Source organism: Aotus nancymaae, unplaced genomic scaffold (assembly GCF_030222135.1).
Source record: "Aotus nancymaae isolate 86718 unplaced genomic scaffold, 86718_ANA_hifiasm-v0.15.2.pri h1tg000010l, whole genome shotgun sequence".
In the NCBI taxonomy this organism is placed as follows: Eukaryota; Metazoa; Chordata; class Mammalia; order Primates; family Aotidae; genus Aotus; species Aotus nancymaae.
The window spans coordinates 64598694-64626663 of NW_026988421.1; the positions used below are offsets into that span (position 1 = coordinate 64598694).

The window sequence follows — 27970 nt, forward strand, 5'->3', positions numbered from 1 at the left end:
GAATGTTGTTTACCAATAAACTCTTAAGTTCATACACTTCCAACAGGCACTGAGGGTACAGGGCTCATTCATTTAGAATTCAGTGTGGGGGCCAGGCGCGGTCGTTCACACCTGTAATCCCAACACTTGGGGAGGCTGAGGCGGGTAGATGACTTGAGGCCTTGAGGCCAGTAGTTCAAGACCAACCTGGCCAACATGGTGAAACCCTGTCTCTACTAAAACCACAAAAGTTAGCCAGGAATGGTGGCACAGCCTGTAATCCCAGTTACTTGGCAGGCCGAGGCACAAGAATCACTTGAACCCAGGAGGGGGAGGTTGCCGTGAGCCAAGATTGTGCCACTGCACTCCAGTCTGGGTGACAGACAAAGGCTCTGTCTCAAAAATTAAAAATTCAAAGTAAAAATTAAAAAGATAGAATCTAGGCTGGGCGCAGTGGCTCACGCCTGTAATCCTAACACTTTGGGAGGCCAAGGTGGGTGGATTGTCTGAGCTCAGGAGTTCAAGACCTGCCTGGGCAACATGTCAAGACCCTGTCTCTACAAAAAAAAAAAAAAGTCAGGTGTGGTGGCGGAAACTCACTGTACCACCCCACTGGCCAGATCTTTTTTCATTCCTTAATATCTGTGACTTTTTGAATATCATTACTAGACCTCATTAGGGAGAGAAACTCTTATTTGGTTTTTTATTTTCCTTCTATGGTAACTAGATCAGTACAGAACTGTTTGTTAATCTTGTCTGTCTGGGACTCAAAGTACTGGTTTATAAATTGTGAGCACCAAGCTTACTCATGCTATTATCTTGAGGATAACATGGGAAGATCTGTGTAAGAGGGTTTCATTGACCATAGGTAATTTATGCCTACTTAAGGAATTAACTTTTTGAAAGGGGACTGAGCTTGTAAGAAAAATTTAATACTGGTATAGTAGAAGCACTGTAATAAGCTCCAGGCCTAGAAATCAGGAGACCAGGACTCTATGCCTTACTGTGACATTCTGGACAAGTTACTTCAGCCTCCTAGAGTGCAGTTTCTTCTGGTAACTTTGGACAGTTTAAAGCTATATGCAAATGTGAGCAGCAGCTTTGGTACAAGGAAGACGCTGTTGACATAGATGACTTCTGGAACTCAAAGTGCTCTTGCTTTTATGTTCCCATCAATTCAGCACACATTTACTGAGGCATAGAAGATACCCAGCTAGATGCTGTATCCCATTTTACTGTATCAGCTCTTCTCTAATCCAATTTGCTACCTTCATTTTAATTTTTTCATTGATTGAACTTCCATGATAACTATACTAAAGGACATTCTTAAAGAATGTTTGAAATATATGGTTAATTCTGATCTGACTGTAGCTTGTTTCAATTTAGAAGAGGGCTACCCTTATGCTGTACCTAATATTTAAAGTTAATAATATTCTAAAATCAAAGCTTTACTTGTGCTTTTTAAAAAAAATTTTTTTGATTAAAATTAAAGTAAAAAAATTTTTTTAACTCTGCTGTAATCAGCAGAGTTTTTATTCGATTCTGAAAACATAATTTTTAGATTTCTAGAAATATGTGCTACTCATAGTAGAGGATATTGAATGAAAGAATTTAATCTTTCAGCCTTTCAGTCATTCTCATAACTTCACATCCTTTAGACCATGATACTGAGGCCCATATAGCTATTCTCTGTCTTTCCTCAAAAGGAATGAATAAAAGTTGGTATACTAGGGAGAAGAATAATGAGGGTTAAGATTATTAGGATGATGGTATTTTTATTTATGCCTTTGTATTTGCAAATTTGAAATCTGTATCTTCTTCCCTCAGGACTTACTAAGGGGAAAAAAATCAATTAAAATAGTAGAGACTATAGATAAATTTATAGATCACCATTTTAATAAGCATAATAATCAGATTGATTCTAAACCTCTCCACTAGTTTTTAACATTTGCTTTAATTTTGTCTTTATCTAATGAAGATCACTATTATTTGTATTATTTTTCTTAATGTTTACTTTAATTATATCCCCATTTGTAGCATTTAGACTTCCAAGAATATAATGGTGGATATTTGTTTCAAATTTTTTACGTTACCCAAATACGAATTTACTTTTTACATTTGTGGACAACTTTTTTGTTTTAACAAGAACTATTGGCTGGGCATGGTGGCTCATGCCTGTAGTGCCAGCAATTTGGGAAGCCAAGCAGGCAGATCGCTTGAGCCCAGAAGTTCGAGACCAGCCTGGGCAACATGGTGAAAACTTGTTTGTACAAAAATTAGCCAGGCATGGTGGCTGGTACACACCTGTAGTCTGTAGTCCCAGCTACTTGGGAAACTAATGCCAGAGGATTACTTGAGCCCTGGAGGTAGAGCCTTCAGTGAGCCAAGATCACGCCACTGCACTCCAGCCTGGGTAACAGAGTTAAGACCTTGTCTCAAAAAAAAAAAAAAAAAAAAAAAAAAACAACTGTTACTTTCCTTCAGTTTAACACTGAAAGTGAAATACCTATAGTAGATGAATCTGCCTCATTTGATAGTCCCAGGAATAGCAACTCTTCATATAAGGCATACATTTTTAAAAATGTAACTCCTTTGTTTCAGACCTCTTAAGTCACGAAAATGCAGCAACACTGAATGATGTAAAGACATTGGTCCAGCAGCTATATACCACACTGTGCATTGAGCAGCACCAGTTAAACAAGGAAAGGGAGCTTATTGAAAGACTAGAGGATCTCAAAGAGCAACTGGCTCCCCTGGAAAAGGTAAAATTTCAAATTTCAGGTTTTTCACTTCACCTGTATTTTTTCCAGAGCATGTATGTTTCTGATTTTTTTCCTAAGTTTTATGCAGTTGAGTCATGTCAATCAAATTAGTTCTTTAGTTTATGGAACTGAACCATAAAAAAAGTTTCAGTCAAAGCTAAGAAAGAGCTTAAAATGAATCATTTGGAGCCTTGATGATGGACTTAGAGCTTTCAGGTCTAAATGTACTGCCCTTAACCAGATTTACCACCTTTAAAATTAAGATCAGAATAATTGCTGATCAGGAAAGGCTCTTAAGTATAGTGGATAATGATTTTAATCAAGTTAAAATGAATATTACAGTTGGCCCTTTGTTATCTGTAGGTTCTACATTCACAGATTTAACCAACCTCAGAAGATATTTGAAGGGAAAAAAACAATAAAACATAACAAGGCCAGATGTGATGGGTCACAGCTATAATCTCAGCACTTTGGGAGGCCGAGGAAGGTGGATCACCTGAGGTCAGGAGTTCGAGACCATCCTGGCCAACATGTCTAAACCCCATCTCTACTAAAAGTATAAAAATTAGCCGGGTGTCATGGCGTATGCCTATAGTCCTAGCTACTCAGGAGGCTGAGGCACAAGAATTGCTTGAACCTGGGAGGCATAAATTGTAGTGAGCCGAAATTGCACCACTGCATTCCAGCCTGGATAACAGAGCGAGACTCTATTTCAAAAAAAAAAAAAAAAAAAAAAGCAATACAACAACAAAAAATAATACAAAATTTAAAAACCAGTAACTATTTATATAGCATTTACATTGTGTTATAAGTAATCTAGAGATGATTTAAAGCATGTGGGAGGATATGCATAGGTTATATGCTGCTACTATGCCATTTTATATAAGGGACTTCAGCATCTGTGTATTTTGTATCTTGATGCAGGGGGTGTCCTGGAACCAGTTCACCACAGATACCAAGAGAAAACTGCATATAGAATATTATGCAACTATTAAAGTGACTATGTACATTTAATTTGCTATAGAAACCAAATTATAAAATAGTATGCATACTATGATCCAATCTTTAAATGTGTTATACATATACCCATTTATATATATACATACACAGAGAAAGAAATCAGAAGAAATATATTCCAAAATACAAATACAGTAGTTGGGTTATGACTGATTTTTCTTCATACTTTTCTGAATGTTTACAGTGAACATATGTTAACCTTTATTTTTCCTATGATACTTCAATTTTAAGACATCTGATTATAAGGAGTAACAAGGGGAACAAATACTCTTAGTATTTTACATTTCCTGATTCCTGAAAAATAATTTTCATCATTTATAAAATATTTACTATGTATCATGAATTATGCTAGTATTTTACCTATATTCTCTTATTTAATCTTCGGAACAACCTTTATAATGAAGTTAATGCTGATTTGTAGATCAGTGCTCTGAACTGAACTGTGTTAAATCCAGAGTCCATGTTCTGCCCCTAGTGTACCATTGGAGTTAAAACTGAGAATAGATTAAATCACGTATGCAGCAGTGAAAGAATATAGGTATGTTTTCATTTCCCTCTTTCTTTTCTTTTTTTTTTTTTTCTGAGACGGAGTCTCGTTCTGTTGCCCAGGCTGGAGTGCAATGGTGTGATCTCGGCTCACTGCAACCTCCACCTCCCAGGTTCAAGTGATTCTGCCTCAGCCTCCCGAGTAGCTGGGATTACAGGCGCCCACCACTATGCCCAGCTAATTTTTATATTTTTAGTAAGAGACAGGGTTTCACCATGTTAGTCAGGCTGGTGTCGAACTCCTGACCTCAGGTGATCTGCCACCTTGGCCTCCCAAAGTGCTGGGATTACAGGTGTGAGCCACCATGCCCGACCTCATTTCCCTCTTTCAAAGAAGATTATCTTGTGGTTGGATGAAGACCTGTTAAAACTGAGTTATTCACACCCATATTTTCACCTACTTCTAGGGTGAAGCATAAAATATAAATACTATGAATAATCGTTATATGTATACATTTTATTTCAAGATGGGGTTTCATTCTGTCACCCAGAGTAGAGTACAGCAGTGTGATCTTAGCTCACTGCATCCTCCGCTTCCTGGGCTGAAGCGATGCACTCACCTCAGTCTCCCGAGTGGCTGTGACTACAGGAATATGTCACCATGCCCTGCTAATTTTTGTGTTTTTTGTAGAGATGGGATTTTGCCATATTGCCCAGGCTGGCCTTGAACTCCTTGGGCTCAAGCAAGACACCTGCTTTGGCCTACCAAAGTGCTGGGATTTCAGATGTGAGCCACCGCACCCAGCCTAAGATATTTTATTTAGTGAAAACTACAAATACTATTTAGGAAGACAAGCTATGTTTACTAGAATTGATCCTTGTGTCTTGATTATGAGCCCTGTTTCTTCAGTGAACATAGAACAGTTTAAGCATTTTAAAATTGGTTCTATGTCAAAATGCCTTACGATCGATTATGTGTGCCTAATAGGTAAGAATTGAGATTAGCAGAAAAGCTGAGAAGAGGACCACTTTGGTGCTATGGGGTGGCCTTGCCTACATGGCCACACAGTTTGGCATTTTGGCCCGGCTTACCTGGTGGGAATATTCCTGGGACATCATGGAGCCGGTCACCTACTTCATCACATATGGAAGTGCCATGGCAATGTATGCATATTTTGTAATGACACGCCAGGTAAGAATTCCTCTTCAAGTAACTTTTTATGAGATAGTAATAAAGTTTTGATTGTCAAAATGTTCTCTCTTTTTCTCATCTTCTCAGGCCAGTTTTCTTTAAGTTCCTATCCTTTACACACACAAACACGTGTGCCATTTGTGTATTAGGCAATATTCTAAGCAAGTGCTGTAGATACAGAGGTAGATATAAGACATGGCTTCCACCCTCATGGAGCTCACAAACCCATTAAATTCATAAAAATATTCTACAGTAAGGTATAGAATAAGTGGACAAAGGGTAGAGTAGTCAGCTGTAGGATAACTTGTTCAGCTGTGTTGCTTGGCTTTTTATGTACTGTGGGAAAAGTCCCGTGCTTTTTATTAAGTTTTTGGAATGGGAAATTGGTGCTAACTAATCAAATACTTAAACTAAACTCCAAACTACTTCTAAGTATGTTGAAAGGAGAGGTTTTGTTGTTGTTTCCTGTAAAGGAAGAGAGCTGATAATTAGATACCTAGTTACTTATACTCAAGTCTATTTTTTTTTAATTGTACATATTTTTGGGGGTCTGTGTGCATGTATACAACATATACATGTGTAATGATCAAATCGGGGTAAATGGCATATCTGCCTCAAATGTAATTATTTCCTTGTGTTGGGGACATTCAGAATCGTTTCCTCTAGCTGTTTTGAAATATGTAATAAATTATCGTTAACTATTGTGCAATTGAACACTAGAGCTTATTCCTCCTATCTTATAATTTTGAACCATTAACTGACCTTTCCCTATCTCCTTCTGTCCTTTACCCTTCCCAGCCTCTGGTAAACACTACTCTCCTCTTTACTTCTGTGGGATCAACTTCTATAGGATCAGCTTTTTTAGCTCCCACATATTAGTGCCAACATGTGATACTTGTCCTTCTGTCCCTGGGCTATTTCATTAAATATCATGTCTTCCAGGCTCATCCATGTTGCTGCAAAGGACAGGATAGCATTCATTTTATGACTGAGTAATATTCCGTTGTATGTATATACCACATTTTCTTTATCCATTCATCTTTGGATGGACACTTAGGTTGGTTCTGTATCTTAGCTGTTGTGAATAGTGCTGCAGTAAACATGGGAGTGCAGGTATATCTTTAACATACTAATTTCCTTTCCTTTGGATATATACTCACTAGTGGGATTGCCAGATCAATCATGTGATACTTCTATTTTTAGTTTTTTTTAAGAAGGCTCCCTACTGTTTTCCATAATGGCTATACTAATTTACATCTCCAGCGTTTCTCCACATCCTCACCAGCATTTGATATTCTTTTTCTTTTTTATCATAGCCATTTTAACTGGAATGAGATGATATTTCATTGTGGTTTTGGTTTGCATTTCCCTGATGATTAAGCAATTCTGAGCATTTCCTCATAGACCTATTAGTCATTTGTATGTCTTCTTTTGAGAAACGTCTGTTCAGATCTTTTGCCTGTTTTTTAATTGGATAGTTTATTTATTTTTTGCTGTTGAGTTGTTTGAGTTCCTTGTAGATTCTGATATAAATTGTGTGTCATATGTATAGTTTGCAAGTGTTTTCTCCCAATTCTTTAGGTTGTCTCTTCACTCTGTTGATTGTTTCCTTTGCTGTACAAGAGCTTTTTAGTTCAACATAATCCCATTTTTGTATTTTGACTTTTGTTGACTGTTTTTTTGAGGTCTTACCCAAAAAATCTTTGCCCAGACCAATGTCCTGGAGCGTTTCCTCAATGTTTTCTTGTAGTAGTTTCATAGTCCAGGTCTTAGATTTAAGTCTTTAATACATTCTGATCTGATTTTTTTGTATGGAGACAGATGGGGTCTAGTTTCATTCTTCTGCAAATGGTTATCTAGTTTTCCCAGCAACATTTATTGAAAAGACTACCTTTTCCCCATGTGGGTTCATGGTGCCTTTTTCAAAGATGAGTTTGCTATAAATGCTTGGATTGATATCTGGATTCTCTATTCTGTTCCTCTGTGTGTTTGTTTTTATGCCAGTACCGTCCTATTTTGCTTACTGTAACTTTGTAGTAAATTTTAACATTAGGTAGTATGATGCCTCTAGCTTTGTGCTTTTTGCTCAGGATTGCTCTGGCTATTCAAGGTTTTTGTGGTTCTGTATAATTTTTAGAATGTTTTTTCTATTTCTGTGAAGAGTATAATTGGTATTTTGATAGGGAATGTATCGAATGTATATGTGATTCAGTGTAGTGTTAGTTTATTCTTTATCAGCCAAGGCTCCTTTATTGAATACCAGTATCTAGAACTAATTTTTATTGTCAATGCTGTTTTTAATATCTTGGTATTCCAGTATCACTTTAGAAAATATGAAGATTATCTGGCAGAAGACTTTTCTGTATAGTGAAAAAAGAAAAAAAAGGAAATATGAAGATTAATAATTACTTTCACTTATTATTATAATATACTACCACAGATCCAACCTAGCACTTCCTTCAATATCAAATATTTGAAATACCTCAGACATAGGAAAAACTTTTTCTGTTTTCTTAGTTATCACAAGAAAGCTGAGAGTTGCTTCTCATATGTTTATATGGCTGCTGTTGAACATATGCGTTTTCTTTCTGTTGTTAGATCAGTGGTCACAGCCTATTTATGTTTGGGAAAATGACAGCACAAGAATGTTATTTAGCCCATCTTAGCCTCCCAAATGTGTCTAGTAGAGAAGAAAGTAAACTGTTTTATGTCCTACAATTGCTCGCCCAGACTTTTTAGCACCTAGTAGCATGTCTGGCTCATACTAATCACTGTGAACAGAACTGAACAGCCACCTCATTCTTATCACCACTCTGGGCATGGCTTACATCTGTCTGTCTGTGACATTTCTTTTTCTGTGTGTGTGTGTGTGTGTGTGTGTGTGTGTGTGTGTGTGTGTGTATAAAATCTCTCTTTAGCGGTAACTCTCTTATGCTCTCTCTCTCTCATTGATGCATACTTTTAATGGCTTCTTTTTAGCTACTGATTTAAGTCCAAACTCCTTACCCTGGGTATTCATAACTGGTTGCTATCTGTCCTTTCCAAATGTCTTTCAGCTCCTCTGTATATGTTCTGTGTGTTCTAAACAAGCCAAATTATATTCTGTATTCTCCACAGTGTCCTGAGTTTTCCACTCTTTTGTTCCTTACTTCACTTCATTTTTTCAACTGGGAAAGTTCTGCCTGTTGATCTCTACCTGTCATCTTTCAAGGTTTACTTAAATGTTTATCTTTCATGAACATTTGACCAAGTCCCTGTAGCTAACTTTGATCACTTCCTCTTCTAAATTCCTATAACATATAGGAAGGATGTAACCCTGTGTAGGGTCTAACCCTAGTAGGGTCGTGGGGTGTCCCCTATCACTGTGCTGAGGCGGTGGATTCAAGAAATAAGGAGACAAAACACCAAAGGACTGGATAAGAGCAGCTGGGCTCAGCGGGCCAGCACCACTTACAAGCAGAGATGGGCAAGGCCCCGAGCGTCCAGGCTGTATTTCTTAGGTATAGGTTAGGGGGAAGGGAAGTGAGTGAGGTTATCTTACGGATAGTGATAGGGTCAAGACAATCACATGAGTAATAAACAAGGGGTCCATCCCCATTAGGTCACCAAGGCAAGGAGGTGGGCAGTGTGCAGCAAGAAGGGTGCAGTGTGCAACATCTCTTATCTAGGGGCAGGCAGCTTCTAAGGTTTTCTATAGGAGGGTATTATGAGTCAGCACAATAGCAAGAGAGCTGACAGGGAATACAGCCAAGGGGGTGTGATTGTACCGGAGGAGTTTTAAACCCTCCGAAGTTCACGGGATTGCCTGCCTGAGACCAGTTTTCCACAAGAACTGGATGCAAGACACTACAACTTCCTTACAGGAGGAGTGACTCTTGCACCAAGCCTGCCATACAGCAGGTATCTTTACAGTACTGAACGCTGCCGCCTGGGCCAGCCTACCATGTAGTGCATGCCCTTTCAGGCAGGGGCACTACCACGTGGGCCATTGATTTTTGTCCTGGTATGGCTGTTTTATCCCTAGTTCATGTTCTGTATCATGTCTGATCTTGACACTGCTCCAAGTACAAACTAAGATACGATTTTATAAAAGGATTATATAAAAGGAAATAAATGAGCGGTAAGTTATTCTTCAAGCACTAATTGTGCCGAGGGTCTGCTTAGTGCCCAGAAGGGAGGTTACCCACATTGTGCCTCTCATTTTACTCATCCCATGCTACCTTGTATTATAATTATCATATGCTGTCTTTTTCTCTATACTAGACTGTAATATCTTTCGAGGCTAGACATTTGGTTTTATTCAGTTTTTATATCTAAGATTTAAAAGACTTAGACTTAAGTCTTTTAGATATAAGGCACATGTTCCACAGTGATTTATATCTATATTATCTTAGGCACTGTGTAACATGTGCCTTATATCTAAAAGACTGAATAAACTGAACATATCAAATAAATGGCACAGCACTTTTGGAGGCCAAAGCAGAAGGATCACTTGAAGCTAAGAGTTTGAGACCAGCATGGGCAATATAGCAAAACCTTGTCTCCACCAAAAAAAAAAATTTTTTTTTAATTAGCCAGGTGTAGTGGTATATGCCTGTAGTCCTAGCTAATTGGGAGGCTGAGGCAGGAGGATCACTTGAGGCCAGGAGTTTGAGGTTACAGTGAGCTATGATCATGCCCCTGTACTCCAGTGACAGTATAAGACCCTGTCTCATAAGTAAATACATAAATAACAGCCATATTTTCAGCCAAACACTAATATTTTTCCAGTCATACATTGAATCTAAAGACCACCCTTGATATATCTCTTGCTAATTAAGTGGGTAGAAAATGGTGGTATTTTCTTGTGGACTTTGCATTTCCTTGATTACTAGGTGAAGCATTCTTTCTACTGTGAAATACCCATCCTTTTTGCTTGGTCATTACTATTAAGTACCTTTTGCTAAGCCTAATTATGTGTCAGGCATTGTATATCTATAACATAAGTACATATATTCATATATTTAACTTCAACCTGTAAGTATTAATATATCCCCATTCTGTAGATGAGGAAACTGAGTCTCCAAGAGAAAAAACTCTGCCCAAACATTATATCTAGTACACTGTAGGACAAGGAATTGAACCCAGATTTGTGTGGCTCTGTAGGCTGCTCACTTTCCACTCAATTTATGCTGCCTTCTGTTCATTTATGAGGAATAACTTCTGAACACTGTCATTAGAATAGAAAATAGAAATTTAAAAATATTGAAGAATTACTGCTTACAAAAAGCTGTTTTGTAAATGTTTTCTGTATTAGACTTGAATACAGTGTTACCACTTTTTTCCCTTCTCCTCATGCTGTAGAATCTTTAATACCCTACCTGTCCTACTAGTTGAATGCTCCATTCTGTGAGTCCCAAAATAGTCTTGCTGCCCCCAAGTGACAAGTTGCAAAACAGCAGTGGTAAACAATTTAGTCACTATTCACTTATGACTAGGAAAACAGTGATCAAATAAAATGTAAATAGTTTCTCATGTTAAATATTCTTTTGCTAACTTATATCCATTTTAATATACCTGAGGCAAATGCCTGTTCAATGGCATTTGAACTCTTCTAAACTGTTGTTACTTGAGTTGCTGCACTTGTTAACAATCTAAATATATCCCAATAGTATGTTAAGTTCCAAAGAATCTTTTTAAGATGGCAAGTTCCTTGAAATCGTAAAATCAAATGGAATATTGAGTTTTGCTGATTAATATTTCAGTAGAACCTGAGTACTGATTTCTACTCTGTGGAAAAGAGTCTGGCAGTAAGACTTGCCTATGGGAGTTGTGTCAGCATGCACGCGGACCAGCCATCCCACCATCCGGCCCATGCATTTTCAATGGAGGGGATGTTGCCTCATGGGAGTGAGCATTGATTCTTGGGGAGCCAAAACTATTAGATATTATAATGCATAAACAGATAAATAGTATATTAAACTAAACCTCCTTTGGGGAGGAGGAGCAATCAGGAAAAAATGTCTTAAAAGGCTACTTGGGGGGCAATAATGAAAAAAGTGTTGATAAATACTGACCTAGCCTTTAATATCCTTTACCTCTTCAGTTCCAATAACCATCATTTATATTGTACTCAAGCAAACCACTTCAATGGCTGAACTGTCCCTCTTATGATAAAATTAGTATGTTAATTTCTGATAATTTATTTTCTTTCTAGACCTTTTATTCACTTACTTTCTCCTTTGACCTCACCCAGACCTTTAAGCTACTGGCATCTTTCTCTTAACTTTTTACTATCACCTTCCTCCTGTATTGCTTCCTTTCCATCCAGTTTAAACTGTGTTGCCATTTTCTTTTTAGTATCCTTCCATCCCTGCCCTTTTGTCTTTCTACAATATGTACTCTACAAAATCCTAATCTTGGATTAATCTAGCACTTTATCCTATATCTAGGCTATTAAATAATGCTAGAGAAAAATCATGTCATCTTGTAGAACTGCTTGTGGTTTCTAATTACATTTTCTTCCCTCATATCCCCACAGTAGTTATTCTAAGATTTCGTATCAAGATCCCCATCCCACCCTTAACCTTGCTTCCTACTTCTCCTAGAAAATTGAAGTTAACAGATAGAAGCTAATTCTTAAAACTCTGTAAATGCAACTATATCTGTACCTAATTTCACACTATTTCCATCAAATTCCAAGAAGAGATGACATTTTCCTATTTAGGGCTATCCCCTCCACATGCTCTTAGTTCCATTCTTTCCTCCTAGTATCTTATTCCAGTTTATTTGTTGTGTTCCCTGTGTTTTCAGCCTCTCCTCTCTGACTTTCTTTCTTTCATAACCAAACTATCTGCATCTTTTCTCAGTTAGTATCAAATCACAATTTTTTTCTTTTTTATTTTATTTTATGTTTTTATTGCATTTTAGGTTTTGGGGTACATATGAAGAACATGCAAGATTGTTGCATAGGTACACACATGGCAGTGTGATTTGCTGCCTTCCTCCTCATCACCTATATCTGGCATTTCTCCCCATGCTATCTCTCCCCAACTCCCCACCCCACGCTGTCCCTCCCCTGTTTCCCGCCAACAGACCCCAGTGTGTGATGCTCCCCTCCCTGTGTCCGTGTGTTCTCATTGTTCAACACCCGCCTATGTGTGAGAACATGTGGTGTTTGATTTTCTGTTCTTGTGTCAGTTTGCTGAGAATGATGGTTTCTAGGTTCATCCATGTCCATACAAAGGACACGAACTCATCGTTTTTGATGGTTGCATAATATTCCATGGTGTATATGTGCCACATTTTCTCTGTCCAGTCTTATCCTCGATGGGCATGTGGGTTGGTTCCAGGTTTTTGCTATTATAAACTGTGCTGCAATGAACATTCGTGTGCATGTGTCCTTATAGTAGAACGATTTATAATCCTTTGGATATATACCCTGTAATGGGATTACTGGGTCAAATGGAATTTCTATTTCTAGGTCCTTGAGGAATCGCCACACTGTCTTCCACAATGGTTGAACTAATTTACATTCCCACCAACAGTGTAAAAGTGTTCCTATTTCTCCACATCCTCTCCAGCATCTGTTGTCTCCAGATTTTTTAATGGTCGCCATTCTAACTGGTGTGAGATGATATCTCAATGTAGTTTTGATTTGCATTTCTCTAATGACCAGTGATGATGAGCATTTTTTCATATGTTTGTTGGCTTCATGTATGTCTTCTTTTGTAAAGTGTCTGTTCATATCCTTCCCCCACTTTTGAATGGCCTTGTTTTTTTCTTGTAAATCTGTTTTGGTTCTTTGTAGATTCTGGATATCAGCCCTTTGTCAGATGGATAGATTGCAAACATTTTTTCCCATTCTGTTGGTTGGCGATTCATTCTAATGACTGTTTCTTTTGCTGTGCAGAAGCTGTGAAGTTTGATTAGGTCCCATTTGTCTATTTTGGCTTTTGTTGCCAATGCTTTTGGTGTTTTGGTCATGAAGTCCTTGCCTATGCCTATGTCCTGAATGGTTTTGCCTAGATTTTCTTCTAAGGTTTTTATGGTGTTAAGTCTTATGTTTAAGTCTTTAATCCATCTGGAGTTAATTTTAGTGTAAGGTGTCAGGTAGGGGTCCAGTTTCTGCTTTCTGCACATGGCTAGCTAGTTTTCCCAACACCATTTATTAAACAGAGAATCCTTTTCCCATTGCTTGTTTTTGTCAGGTTTGTCAAAGATTGGATGGTTGTAGGTGTGTTGTGTTGCCTCCGAGGCCTCTGTACTGTTCCATTGGTCTATATCTCTGTTTTGGTACCAGTACAATGCTGTTTTGATTACTGTAGCCTTGTAGTATAGTTTGAAGCCTGGTAGTGTGATGCCTCCAGCTTGGTTCTTTTTGCTTAGAATTGACTTGGCTATGCGGGCTCTCTTTTGGTTCCATATGAAGTTTAAGGTGGTTTTTTCCAGTTCTGTGAAGAAGGTCATTGGTAGCTTGATGGGGATAGCATTGAATCTGTAAATTACTTTGGGCAGTATGGCTATTTTCACAATATTGATTCTTCCTAACCATGAAAATGGAATGTTTCTCCATCTGTTTGTGTCCTCTCTTATTTTGTTGAGCAGTGGTTTGTAGTTCTCCTTGAAGAGGTCCTTTACGTTCCTTGTTAGTTATATTCCTAGGTATTTTATTCTCTTTGTAGCAATTATGAATGGCAGTTTGTTCTTGATTTGGCTCTCTTTAAGTGTGTTATTGGTGTATAGGAATGCTTGTGATTTTTGCACATTGATTTTGTATCCTGAGACATTGCTGAAGTTGCTTATCAGTTTCTGGAGATTTTAGGCTGAGATGATGGGGTCTTCTAGATATGCAATCATGTCGTCTGCAAATAGAGACAATTTGACTTCCTCCTTTCCTATTTGAATACCCTTTATTTCTTTTTCTTGCCTGATTGCTCTGGCTAGAACTTCCAGTACTATATTGAATAGGAGTGGTGAGAGAGGGCATCCTTGTCTAGTGCCAGATTTCAAAGGGAATGCTTCCAGTTTTTGCCCATTCAATATGATATTGGCTGTTGGTTTGTCGTAAATAGCTTTTATTATTTTGAGATACGTTCCATAAATACCTAGTTTATTGAGGGTTTTTAGCATAAAGGGCTGTTGAATTTTGTCAAAGGCCTTCTCTGCATCAATTGAGATAATCATATGGTTTTTGTCTTTGGTTCTGTTTATATGGTGAATTATGTTTATAGACTTGCGTATGTTGAACCAGCCTTGCATCCCCAGGATGAAGCCTACTTGATCATGGTGCATAAGCTTTTTGATGTGCTGTTGTAATCGGTTTGCCAGTATTTTATTGAAGATTTTGAAGATTTGTGCATCTATGTTCATCATGGATATTGGCCTGAAGTTTTCTTTTCTTGCTGAGTCCCTGCCGGGTTTTGGTATCAGGATGATGTTGATCTCATAAAATGATTTGGGAAGGATTCCCTCTTTTTGGATTGTTTGGAATGGTTTCAGAAGGAATGGTACCAGCTCCTCTTTGTATGTCTGGTAGAATTCGGCTGTGAGCCCGTCTGGACCTGGGCTTTTTTGGGGTGGTAGGCTCTTAATTGCTGCCTCAACTTCAGCCCTTGTTATTGGTCTATTCAGGGTTTCCACTTCTTCCTGGTTTAGGCTTGGGAGGATGCAAGTGTCCAGGAATTTATCCATTTCTTCCAGGTTTACTAGTTTATGTGCATAGAGTTGTTTGTAATAATCTCTGATGATGGTTTGAATTTCTGTGGAATCTGTGGTGATATCCCCTTTATCGTTTTTTAGTACATCTATTTGATTATTCTCTCTATTCTTTTTTATTAATCTGGCTAGTGGTCTATTTTGTTAATCTTTTCAAAAAACCAGCTCCTGGATTTATTGATTTTTTGAAGGGTTTTTTGTGTCTCTATCGCCTGTCTTCTGCTAGGTTTTGAGTTTTTTTGATCTTGCTCCTCTAGCTCTTTCAATTTGACCATAGGATGTTGATTTTAGATCTTTCCTTGCTTCTCATGTGGGCATTTATTGCTATATATTTTACTCTAGAGACTGCTTTAAATGTGTCCTAGAGATTCTGGTATGTTGTGTCTTCATTCTTGTTGGTTTCAAAGAAAATCTTTATTTCTGCTTTCATTTCATTGTTTATCCAGTCAACATTCAAGAGCAATTTGTTCAGTTTCCATGAAGCTGTGAGGTTCTGAGTTAGTTTCTGAATTCTGAGTTCTAACTTGATTGCACTGTGGTCTGAGAGACCGTTTGTTATGATTTCTGTTCTTTTGCATTTGCTGAGGAGTGATTTACTTCCAATTATGTGGTCAATTTTAGAGTAGGTGTGATGTGGTGCTGAGAAGAATGTATATTCTGTGGATATGGGGTGGAGAGTTCTGTAAATGTCTATTAGGTTTGCTTGGTCCAGGTCTGAGTTCAAGTCCTGGATATCCTTGTTAATTTTCTGTCTCATTGATCTGTCTAATATTGACAATGGGGTGTTAAAGTCTCCCACTATTATTGTGTGGGAGTCTAAGTCTCTTTGTAAGTCATTAAGAACTTGCCTTATGTATCTGGGTGCTCCTGTATTGGGTGCGTATATATTTAGGATCATTAACTCTTCTTGTTGCATTGATCCTTTTACCATTATATAATATCCTTCTTTGTCTTTTTTGATCTTTATTGGTTTAAAGTCTATTTTATCGGAGACAAGAATTGCAACTCCTGCTTTTTTTTGCTCTCCATTTGCTTGGTAAATCTTCCTCCATCCCTTTATTTTGAGCCTTTGTGTATCCTTGCACGTGAGATGGGTTTCCTGGATACAGCACACCAATGGGTTTTGGCTTTTTATCCAATTTGCCAGTCTGTGTCTTTTGATTGAGGCATTTAGCCCATTTACATTTAGGGTTAATATTGTTATGTGTGAATTTGATCCTGCCATTTTGATGCTAGCTGACTGTTTTGCCCGTTAGTTGATGCAGTTTCTTCATTGTGTTGATGCTCTTTACCATTTGGTATGTTTTTGGAGTGGCTGGTACTGGTTGTTCCTTTCTATGATAAGTGCCTCTTTCAGGAGCTCTTGTAAAGCAGGCCTGGTGGTGATGAAATCTCAGTACTTGCTTGTTCACAAAGGATTTTATTTTTCTTTCTGTTTATAAAGCTTAGTTTGGCTGGATACGAAATTCTGGGTTGAAAGGTCTTTTCTTTAAGGATGTTGAATATTGGTCCCCACTCTCTTCTGGCTTGTAGGATTTCTGCTGTGAGTCTGATGGGCTTCCCTTTATGGGTAACCTGACCTTGATCTCTGGCTGCCCTTAACATTTTTTCCTTCATTTCAACCCTGGTGAATCTGACGATTATGTGCCTTGGGGTTGCTCTTCTTGATGAATATCTTTGTGGTGTTCTCTGTAGTTCCTGGACTTGAATATTGGCCTGCCTTGCTAGGTTGGGGAAGTTTTTCTGGGTAATACCCTCAAGAGTATTTTCCACCTTGGATTCATTCTCTTTGTCACATTCAGGTACACCTATCAAACGTAGATTACGTCTTTTCACATAGTCCCATATTTCTTGGAGACTTTGTTCATTTGCTTTTACCCTTTTTTCTCTAATCTTGCCTTCTCGTTTTATTTCATTGAGTTGATCTTTGACCTCTGATACCCTTTCTTCTGCTTGGTCAATTCGGCTGTTGAAACTTGTGTATGCTTCGCAAAGTTCTCGTGTTGTGTTTTTCAGCTCCATCAATTCACTTATACTAAGTTGTTTATTCTCGTTAGCATTTCGTCAAATCTTTTTTCAAGGTTCTTAGTTTCTTTGCGTTGTGTTAGAACATATTCTTTTAGCTCACAGAAGTTTCTTATTACCCACCTTCTGAAGCCTGATTCTGTCAATTCATCACACTCATTCTCCATCCAGCCTTGTTCCCTTGCTGGTGAGGAGTTGTGATCCCTTGTAGGAGGAGAGGCGTTCTGGTTTCAGGTGTTTTCATCCTTTTTGCACTGGTTTCTTCTCATCTTTGTGGATTTATCCACCTGTCATCTTTGTAGTTGTTGACTTTCAGATTGGGTCTCTGAGTGGATGTGCAGTTTGTTGATGATGAAGTTATTTCTTTCCGTTTCTTAGTTTTTCTTCTAACAGTCTGGCCCCTCTGCTGTAGGACTGATGAGGTCCACTCCAGGCCCTGCTTGCCTGGGGATCACCTGCAGCGGCTGCAGAACAGTAAGGGTTGCTGCCAGTTTCTTCTTCTGCTATCTTTGTCCCAGAAGGATACCTGCCAGATGTCAGTCTGAGCTCTCCTTTATGAGATGACTCTTTGGATATACGGGGGTTAGGGAGCTGCTTGAGGAGACAGTCTGTCCTTTATAGGAGTTCAAGTGCTGAACTGTGAGCTCCATTGTTCATTCAGCGTTGCTGGGCAGGTACATTTAAGTCTGCTGCAGCAGAACTCATAAACCCCCCTTTTTTTCCGCCCCCAGGTTATCTGTCCCGGGAAGTTAGGGCTTTATTTATGAGTTTCTGTTGTGCTGCTGCCTTTTTTCAGGGCTGCCCTGCCCAGTGAGGAGGCAGCTTAGTCACTGTCAGCCTGCAGAGGCTTTGCTGAGCTGCTGTGGGCTCCACCCAGCTGCCGTATGAACTTCCCTGCAGTCCTGTTTATACAGGTGTAGTTAGAACTGCCTCGGCAATGGCGGCCCACCTCTATAATGGCGGACTCTCTGTGTAATGGCAGGCTGCCTCAGCAATGGCAAACTACCTCCTTAGTGGTGGACTGCCTCGGTAATGGCAGATGCCCCTCCCCCACAGAGCTGTACTGTCCAGGGTTCAGCTGTGCTTGCTGTGAAACTCTCAATCCACAGCATTTCTGATTGCTGTTTTTTTGTGGGAGTGAGACTAGCCGAGCCTGATCACCTGGCTCCCCCACCTCAGAGCCTTTTTTTTTTTTTTTTTTTTAGTTGAACGGTCAACTGTCTCCCAGCTGTTCCAGTCGCCTGCTGAAAAGGCACCGGGATCTGTGTGATTTCCCGTGCTGCCACCCACTGCACCGGCTGAAACAGCGGCACTGAGATTCATGTCGCTTTTTTGCCCGGGAATCTCCTGGCCTGGCTCCCTGTTTCAGTCCCCTTTTTAATCACATGAATGGGCGACTCTGCCTTCCCGGAGCTCCAGTCGCCAGCTAAAACAGCACCCAGACCCATGTATTTTGTACGGAGAACCGCTGCGCTGGGGTGCTGGCAAAACAGCTGCGCCAGCAGCCGTGCCGGCCAAACCAGCTGCGCTGGCAACCAATGTGGCTCCTCCGCCTGGGAATCTCCTGGTCTGTAGGCAATAAAAATCCGTCTGGAAATGCAGCATCCACTCACCCTCCATGCTTTCACTGGGAGCTGCAATCCTGAACTGCTCCTAATTGGCCATCTTGGATCTCTCCAATTTTTTTCTTTTTGACACAGGGTTTTGCTCTGTCTCCTAAACTAGAGTGCAGTGGCACAGTCATGGCTCACTGAAGCATCTGCCTCCTAGGTTCAAGCAATTCTCCTACCTCAGCCTCATGAGTAGCTGGGACCATAGGCATGTGCCACCATGCCCAGCTAGTTTTTAAATTTTTTTGTAGACAGGATTTCCCTATGTTGCCCAGGCTAGTCTCAAACTCCTGAGCTCAAGTGATACTCCTGCCTCAGCCTCTTAAAATGCTAGAATTACAGGCATGAGCCACTGCACCCAACCCAAATCACAGAAATTTTAGAATAGAGTCTAGCATATAGTTGCTCAGTCAATGCTTGTTGCCCGAAAGCAGGAACACAGAATAGATCTGAATAAACCTAATTAGTGTTTATATTTACATCCTAAGCGAACATAGGTGAATAGCTTAGTAACAGCATGTTAGATGAATGTAGAGGGCTTTCCCTCAAGTTCTTAATCCACTAATTATCCCTTCAGTCAATGTTAATAATTCTCGATTTTATTCTTTTTAGAAAGGCTTCCACGAACCCTTTAGCTATCAGTCATCCAATATTTATCACCATCAATAATTAAATATTTACTCTGCTTCTAGTTGTGGCATACTAGGCAATCAACCAGTCTTCCCACTAAGAAAAGTTAGAATTGTTAGACGAAACATAATACACATCTGCTCAAAGATACTAGAGCGCTAACAAAATAACAAAAATTGCTAGGTACTGGTCAAAATAAGAGTCCCAGGAAGATGAGACTGGTGTTTAGATGTGTTTTTTCCTCTGGGGATTTATGCTGATTGAGGAGTATATAGTGGAGAGGCCAAGAAACTGAGCTATACTTGCTAGCCTAGAGGAACCAAAGTCTTAGAGATTGGTGTCTAGTGATCACTAAAGTAGGTGAAACAGAAACACTCTTGCTTTGGTTTGGAACCTGTAAAGGCTGCCATTGTAGAATAAGCATGAACCTATCATAGGCTCTCTCAGGGACTGTAGCTTATCTTTCATTCATATCAATCCTGCAAATTGGATTGAGGTAGTCCTAGAATACTGGTAATCCCAGACTGCTCATGCTCACAGTTTTCATGCAGAAGCAAACATAAATCATCTCTGGGAGGAGATAACATTATTCTAAACCTTAAATTATTTCTACAAATAATTTTGTAATTTTGGGGTGTGTGTGTTTTGAGACGGGTCTCACTCTGTCACCCAAGTTGGAGTGCAGTGGCACAATCATGGCTCACTGTAGCCTCAAACTCCTAGGCTCAAGTGGTCCTCCCTCTTAGTTTCCTGAGTAGCTGGGACTACAGGCACATGCCACCATTCCCAGCTAGGTTTTTTTTGGCATTTTTTGTAGAGTGGGGGTTTCTCCATGTCATTCTGGCTGGTCTCAAACTCATGGGCTCAAGCAATCTGCCCGCCTTGACCTCCCAAAGTGCTGGATTACAGACGTGAGTCACTGTACCTGGCTAATTTTGCAAATATTAAATTAGACATACAATAAAAAGTAAGCAGATACACAAATACCTGCAGAAACAATAGACATTACAAACAGACACAAGAATTCCAGATATTGGTATTATCAGACATAGCTTTTAAAATAATTATACTTAGTATATTCAGGGAGATAACAAGGTTGAGAATATTGGCAAATAACTTGATTTTTTTAAATAAAGAATCCATTGAAAAATGTTAGATATGAAATATAATGGGTTTAATAGCAGATTAGACATAACAAAAGACAAATAGTATCCTTGAGTAAGGCACAAGAAACTACTCAAAATGAATTATATAGATACAGAAAGATATAAAATATAGGAAAGGGTAGGAGACACAGGATGCAGTGGAAAGGCCTAATATGTATTTAATTTTATTGGCATCTCAGAAGGAGAAGACAGAAAGGATGGGAAGAAACAATATTTAAAGAGTTAATGGCTGAGAATTTTCCAAAATGGGGAAAGACATCCATTTACAGATTTAAGAATCCCAATCAATAGAAAAAAAGAAATCTGGCCGGGCATGGTGGCTCACACCTGTAATGCCAGCAGCTCGGGAGACTAAGGTGGGGCAGATCACTTGAAGCCAAGAGTTTGAGACATGCCTGGCCAACATGGCGAAACCCCTTCTCTACTAAAAATACAAAAATTAGCTGGACATGTTGGCACACATCTGTAATCCCAACTACTTGGAAGGCTGAGGCATGAGGATCGTTTGAACCTGGGAGACGGAGGTTGCAGTGAACCGAGATCACACCACCACACTCCAGCCTGGGTGACAGAGTGAGACTCTGCATTAAAAAATTAAATTAGGCCGGGCGCGGTGGCTCAAGCCTGTAATCCCAGCACTTTGGGAGGCCGAGGCGGGTGGATCACGAGGTCAAGAGATCGAGACCATCCTGGTCAACATGGTGAAACCCCGTCTCTACTAATACAAAAAATTAGCTGGGCACGGTGGCGCGTGCCTGTAATCCCAGCTACTCAGGAGGCTGAGGCAGGAGAATTGCCTGAACCCAGGAGGCGGAGATTGCGGTGAGCCGAGATTGCGCCATTGCGCTCCAGCCTGGGTATCAAGAGCGAAACTCCGTCTCAAAAAAAAAAAAAAAAAAAAAAAAAAAAAAATTAAATTAAAATTTAAAAAGGAAATTTCCATCTAGACACATCGGTAGTAGAACCTCAAGAGCCAAAGCCAAATGGAAAAATCTTAAAAGCAGCCAAAGAGAGAAAAACGTTTGCCTTCAAAGGAGTCCCTGTTAGACTGAATGCTGACTTCTCAATAGCAGCAATGAAAGCCAGAACACAATGGGATAGTATCTTCAATTTCTAGAAAGAAAATAACTGTCGGACGTGCCGGCGCCGCCGCAAGGTGGTTGCTGGGTGTGCCGCTGGCGCTGGCGCTGTGTAAGCGCGGGGCTTCTCTCGGCGTCCGGGTGTCCAGCTTCCCACAGCGCGTCCTGGTAGCGTCCGTGGGCGCACAGGCCTCGAAGAACCTCCTCGAGGCGGGCACCTGAGGTGGCAGCTGAGGCAGATAATGGCGCCTGGGCTGCGGTGGCGCTGGCCCTGTCGCCTGGAGGCTTTCTCCAGGGCCAGGATAAACTCTTCCTTAGCGCAGAAGAGGCGTCAAAGCTCTGGCGCGTCTCCAGAGCCCCGGGAGGAAGGCTGTAACGGCAGCCCCATCGTAGGCAGGGACATTCACATCCCAAGCCCTGGATCGCTGAAAACCAGTCCAGAGTTCGGAAGCTGGAATGAACCTTAGAGTGTCGCTTCTGGGTTTTCTTCGCTGGCGTTTTCCCGCTGACGTTATGTAAACATCAAGAGGAGCCTAGAAGTGTAAAGGAAAAAAGGACAGCTAACCACAGGGCAGACCGTGGGCAAGATACCTTCGTGTTCTCCGCTCTCATAGGTCAGAAATTTGGAGGAAGGTAGAAGTTACTGTCTTGAACCATAAGATGTCTGTTTGAAGTCTTCAAGCTCCTCAAGGTCTCCTGGATGTTGGTCTTGTACGTCTGCCTGTGTTGACTCCGAATCCTTCCGGGGATCGGCGGGGACGTTTAGCGGGTAGAGGCCCCTCAGCTCTCCCCCACCTCCATTCCTGGGGAGGGACCAGTCGGAGACTTTGGCTGCCAGCTGTGGGTAGGGAACAGCTGCTTACTGCAAGGGCTGCAGCATCCTTGGGCTGGGTGTCCTCCCATTCCATGGGGGAATCCGAGGAACTGCGGAGGTGGTCTTTCCCCAGCACCTAGTACATAAAGATTGATCCAAAAAATCATAAAACAAACAGATGACCTTTTCTACTTACAGGAATAAGATAACATTTTACAACTGTCAAAGCAAGCGATAAATCTTGAGGACAACAATTTCAAATGGCATGAGAATAATCACAAGCTTCAGTGAATACTTGGTAAACAAAGTGATAAAACTAGCCCAGTACAAAAACTTCAAGAAACACAATGTCTAATAAAACCACACAGCCTTCACCCAGCCATAATATTAGGTCAGTGAACCAGAAATAGACTTTTGCAATATCAAACTCCTTTCAGTTCCTTCTTTCCCTCAGCTCAACTGCTTCCAGGGGGGAAAAACGTGTCTGGGCTCAAACTCCATTATGGCGGAGACACTTAGGGGTCTCTACACTGGAGTGATCCCCACACTGGGTCAGGCTTCCCAAAAGGAAGGACGCCTCCTGCAGGGCTGTGTGCGCTGGGCACTCCATGGCCCTTGGAGTGGAAACTCACAGGCACCTGGGCCTTGTCAGCCCTGTTCATTTCTGTCAGGCTCCTGCTATGGACATTTCCCTTTAAGGCCCTGGGACTGCAGTTGACGGAAGCGAGGTTTCCCTGAGTCTCCAGGGGCCTCGAGATAGATGCTGCTCCCCCACTGCTACAGGGGCCCCCTTTCTCCTCCTCCTGCCCCTGGGTCTCTACCTCATCGTCCACTTCCATCGCTTCTTCCAGCTCTTCCGCCGCCCCCACCTCCGCCTTTGGGGTCTGGCCCGGCGCTTTCCCCACGGTGTTTCTGCTGCCTGCAAAGTTGTGTGGAGACAGCACAGGTTTCTTGCTCGATGGGGGCCTCCAGACCCAGGGAGGAGAGTCCCACTGTTGGTTGCTGGAGCTCAGGATCTTGCAGCTGACTACTATGCAAAGTCGAAGACCCGGCTCGGGGGACAAGGCGAAGCGATGAGAGTTTAGCGCTCCCGGGGCAGGCGCACGCGCAGGAACTGCGGGGTGAACCTGGCGAGTTGAAGAGTCTTCATGGACATTAGGTGACCATGGTGGGGCAGGCGCACGCGCAGGAACTGCGGGGTGAACCTGGCAAGTTGAAGAGTCTTCATGGACATTAGGTGACCATGGTGGGGCAGGCAGACGCGCAGGAACTGCGGGGTGAACCTGGCGAGTTGAAGAGTCTTCATGGACATTAGGTGACCATGGTGGGGCAGGCAGACGCGCAGGAACTGCGGGGTGAACCTGGCCGGCTGAAGAGTTTGTGTGGACTGGAGGTGACCCTTGCAGTTGCCACTGCTGCTGGAGCCTGCGGTGTACCCAGGAACAAAATACACTTAGTAAATTTCCCATGTTAGGAAAGTTGTGCACAGACCAATACAATGGTCAGAAATGGAGAGGGTAGTCCTGAGTCACCCACTAGTCTGTGTCCGGGTGGGGCACTGGGCAGCTGGGCTCTTATGACATCTCAATGGGGCTGGTGACAGAGCAGGGCCGGTTGCCTCTCCGGGGGCTCAGACACACCCCTTCCCCTCTCCGGGAGCTCGGACACACCCCCTCCCCCTCTCCGGGGGCTCGGACATGCCCCCTTACCCTCTCCGGGAGCTCAGACACACCCCCTCCCCCTCTCCGGGAGTCTGGGAAAAAAGCCCCATCAGAACCTACCTGATACCATTTTGTCCCATCCAGGCCCCACTCCTACCATTTTGTCTTCTGCAGGCCCCACTCTGTGCCTGCCATTTTGTCTTCTGCAGGCCCCACCCTGTGCCTGCCATTTTGTCTTCCTGCCTACTATTTTGTCCTATCTGGGCCCCACTCCCCTCCGTTTTGTTCCATCCAGGTCCCACTCCCCTCCATTTTGTCCCACTCACCTTGGGCACAGCCAATCAAACGCCTCCACTCCCTATAAAACCCCGTGCCTGAGAGGAGTCCACACGACTTCTCCAGCCCCTCCTGTCCGGACTGCAGAACCTCACCCGGGAGCCTGAATAAATTTCTTCGCATTGGGAAAAAAAAAAAAAAAGAAAAAAAGAAAATAACTGTCATCTTAGAATTCTATACTCAGCAAAAAAATCTTTCCAAAATAAAGACATTTTCAGAAAAATAGAGAATTTGTCACCACTAGACCTGCACTAAAGAAGATGCTAAAAGATGTTCTTTGGGCAGAAGAAAGATTATCACATACGAAAAGTCAGAAAAGCAGAAAGGAATAAAGAGCAACAAAAATGATAAACCTGTGAGTAATGAGTCTAAACAAATATTAAATGTGTAAAACAATTATAATAAACTCTTATGGAATTTAAGATATAGAGAGAATTAAAATATGCAACGACAGACCAGACATGGTAGCTCACGGCTGTAATTCCAGCACTTTGCAAGGCTGAGGCGGGCAGATCCTTTGAAGTCAGGAGTTTGAGACCAGCATGGCAAAACCCTGTCTTTACTAAAAATACAAAAAAATTTGCTGGGCATGGTGGCCTGTAATGCCAACTACTGGGGAAGTTGAGGCACGAGAATTGCTTGAACCTTGGAGGTGGAGGTTGCAGTGAGCCAAGATCATACCACTGCACTCCAGCCTGGGTGACAGAGCGAGACTCTGTCTCAAAAACAAACAAACAAATAAATAAAATATGCAACAACAATGACATATATGTCTGGAGCAGGTAAATAGATTTAAAATGTTCTAGTATCCCTTCATTGTCTGGGGGTGGAAGTACCACTTCTATTCACCTTTGAACAGGAGGCCCTAGCCAGTGCAGAAGGCAAGAAGAACAGAATATGAAAAATGTAAAGATTGGAAAGAAAAAAAACTGACACAGGTTTTGTTCCTAAAAAATGCAGAAATGTACAGATAATTGGTTAGAATCTATAAGTGAGTTTCATAAGGTTATTGGATACAAGGTCAGTGCATGTAAATCAATTGTATATCTATATGCTAGCAACAAATGGTTAGAAAATGAAAATATTTTAAAGCTGCGCCTGCCGGGCGCGGTGGCTCATGCCTGTAATCCCAGCACTTTGGGAGGCCAAGGAGGGTGGATCACGAGGTCAAGAGATGAGACCATCCTGGTCAACATGGTGAAACCTCGTCTCTACTAAAAATACAAAAAATTAGCTGGGCATGGTGGTGCGTGCCTGTAATCCCAGCTACTCAGGAGGCTGAGGCAGGAGAATTGCCTGAACCCAGGAGGCGGAGGTTGCGGTGAGCCGAGATCGCGCCATTGCACTCCAGCCTGGGTAACAAGAGCGAAACTCCGTCTCAAAAAAAAAAAAAAGCTGCACCTTAAAATTACTTTAAAAAATACATAGACCACAAGTAGAAGGCAAAGCAGTGGGGGGAAAACCCTAGGAATATACTGTATAAAAAATGTATAAGACTCTATGCAAAAATGTCAGTTCTACTCAACTGATCCATTAGATTCAGTGCAATCCCAGCCAGTCAAAAATCCCAACAGATTTGGGGATTAGGGAAGAGATTTGAATAGACTGCTTCTAAAACTTATATGGAAATGTAAAAGACTAAGAGAAGCCAATAAACTCTTGAAGAAAAACCAGATAAGAGGATTTATTCTATCAGATCTGAAGACTACAGCTTTAGTTATAACATTCCAATAACAGTGGCACAAGGATAGACCTGTAGAATAAAAGAGTATAGAAACAGACCCAATATAAATGAACTTCTGACTTTTTTTTTTTTTTTGAGATGGAGTATTGCTGTCACCCAGGCTGAAGCAAAATGGCGCAGTCTTGGCTCACTGCAACGTCTGCCTCCCGATTCAAGCAATTCTCCTGCCGCAGCCTCCCAAGTAGCTGGGATTACAGGTGCATGCCACCATGCCAGCTAATTTTTTTGTTCTCTAGTAGAGACGGAGCTTCACCATGTTGGCCAGGCTGGTCTCAAGCTCTTGACCTTGTCATCCACCCTCCTTGGCCTCCCAAAGTGCTGGGATTACAGGCCTGACCCGATGCGCCTGGCCACTTCAAAAAAAAAAAAAAAGATGGCAGGCCAGGCATGATGGCTTATGCCTATAATCCCAGCACTTTGGGAGGCCAAGGTGGGAGAATCACTTGAGGCCAGGGGTTCACGACCAGCCTGGGCAACACAGTGAGACCCTATCGCCACAGTTGAGTGTGGCCACATGCACCTGTGGGTACCTGCTACTTAGGAGGCCAAGCGGGGAGGATTGCTTGAGCCCAGGAGTTTGAAGCTGCAGTGAGCTATGATTGCACCACTGTACTCGAGCCTTGGAATACAAAGATGGCCACCCTACAAAGAAAGGAGAGTCTTTTTCAGTAAGTGGTGCTATGACAGTTGAATACCTATATTAAAAATGAAATAACCCCATTTTATACTATAAACAAAAATTCCAGATGGATCATAGATCTAAATATGATAGGTAATGCAATAAAGCTCCCATAAGAGTATCTTAATGACTAGAGAATGATTTCCTACACAGAATAAAAAGCACTAACCATTTGGATAAGAATGATAAAGTAAGCCAGGCACTGTGGTGTGTGCTAGTAATCCCAGCTACTTGGGAGGCTGAGATGGGAGGATCACTTGAACCCAGGAGTTCAAGGCCAGCCAACATAGCAAGATCCCATCTCACAAAAGAGGAAGAATGATAAATTAGACTACAATAAATTAACATCTGTTTATTAACACCATGAAGAGGGTAAACAGACTGGAAGGAGATACTTGCAGTATGTATACCCAACGAAGGATCTATATCCAGAACATACAAATTCTACAAATCAGTAAGAAAGTGACAGTCCACCAGAAAAAATGGCAAGAGATTTGAACAGGCACTTCTAAAAGAGGATATGCAAATAGCCAATAATATATTAAATCAAAAGGCCTCAGCCTCTTCGTGATCAGGAAAATGCTGTGTATCTCCAAGAGAAATGAAAACACACATCCACACAAAAACTTGTACACAAGTGTTCATAGCATGGTTGTACATAATAGGCCCAACATGGAAAAATCCAAATGCTATCAACTCGTGAATGGATAAATAAAATGTGGCATAACTATTCAATGGAATGTTATTTGGCAATAAAAAGAAACAAAATACTGATACATGCTACAAATGGATGAACCTTGAAAATGTTATGCTAAGTGAAAGAATCCAGACACAAAAGGCCACATATTATGTGATTCCACTTACATGAAATGTCCAGAATAGACAAATTAATAGAGGCAGAAGAAAGAATTGGAAGTTACCTAGAACTGGGAGTTTTGGGGAAGAGGAGAATTGACTGTTGAAGTACTCGTATGGAGTTCCTTTTTGGGGTGATGAAAATGTTCTAAAATTGTAGTAATGATTGTACAACTCTGTGACTACATTATAAACCATTGAGTATTATACTTTAATTGGGTGAATTTTATGGTATGTGA

The 27970-nt window shown here is 41.1% G+C and overlaps 1 protein-coding gene across 2 annotated transcripts in view; it reads left to right on the top strand.

Moving 5' to 3' along the window:
• MCU (mitochondrial calcium uniporter) overlaps positions 1-27970 on the top strand; it is a 225406-nt gene that overhangs the window by 193127 nt on the left and 4309 nt on the right. For both annotated transcript variants that reach the window (XM_012460258.2, XM_012460259.2), the window contains exons 5-6: positions 2581-2741; positions 5233-5436. In XM_012460258.2, coding sequence (XP_012315681.1) covers positions 2581-2741; positions 5233-5436 — 365 coding nt within the window. The remainder of the gene's footprint in view (positions 1-2580; positions 2742-5232; positions 5437-27970) is intronic.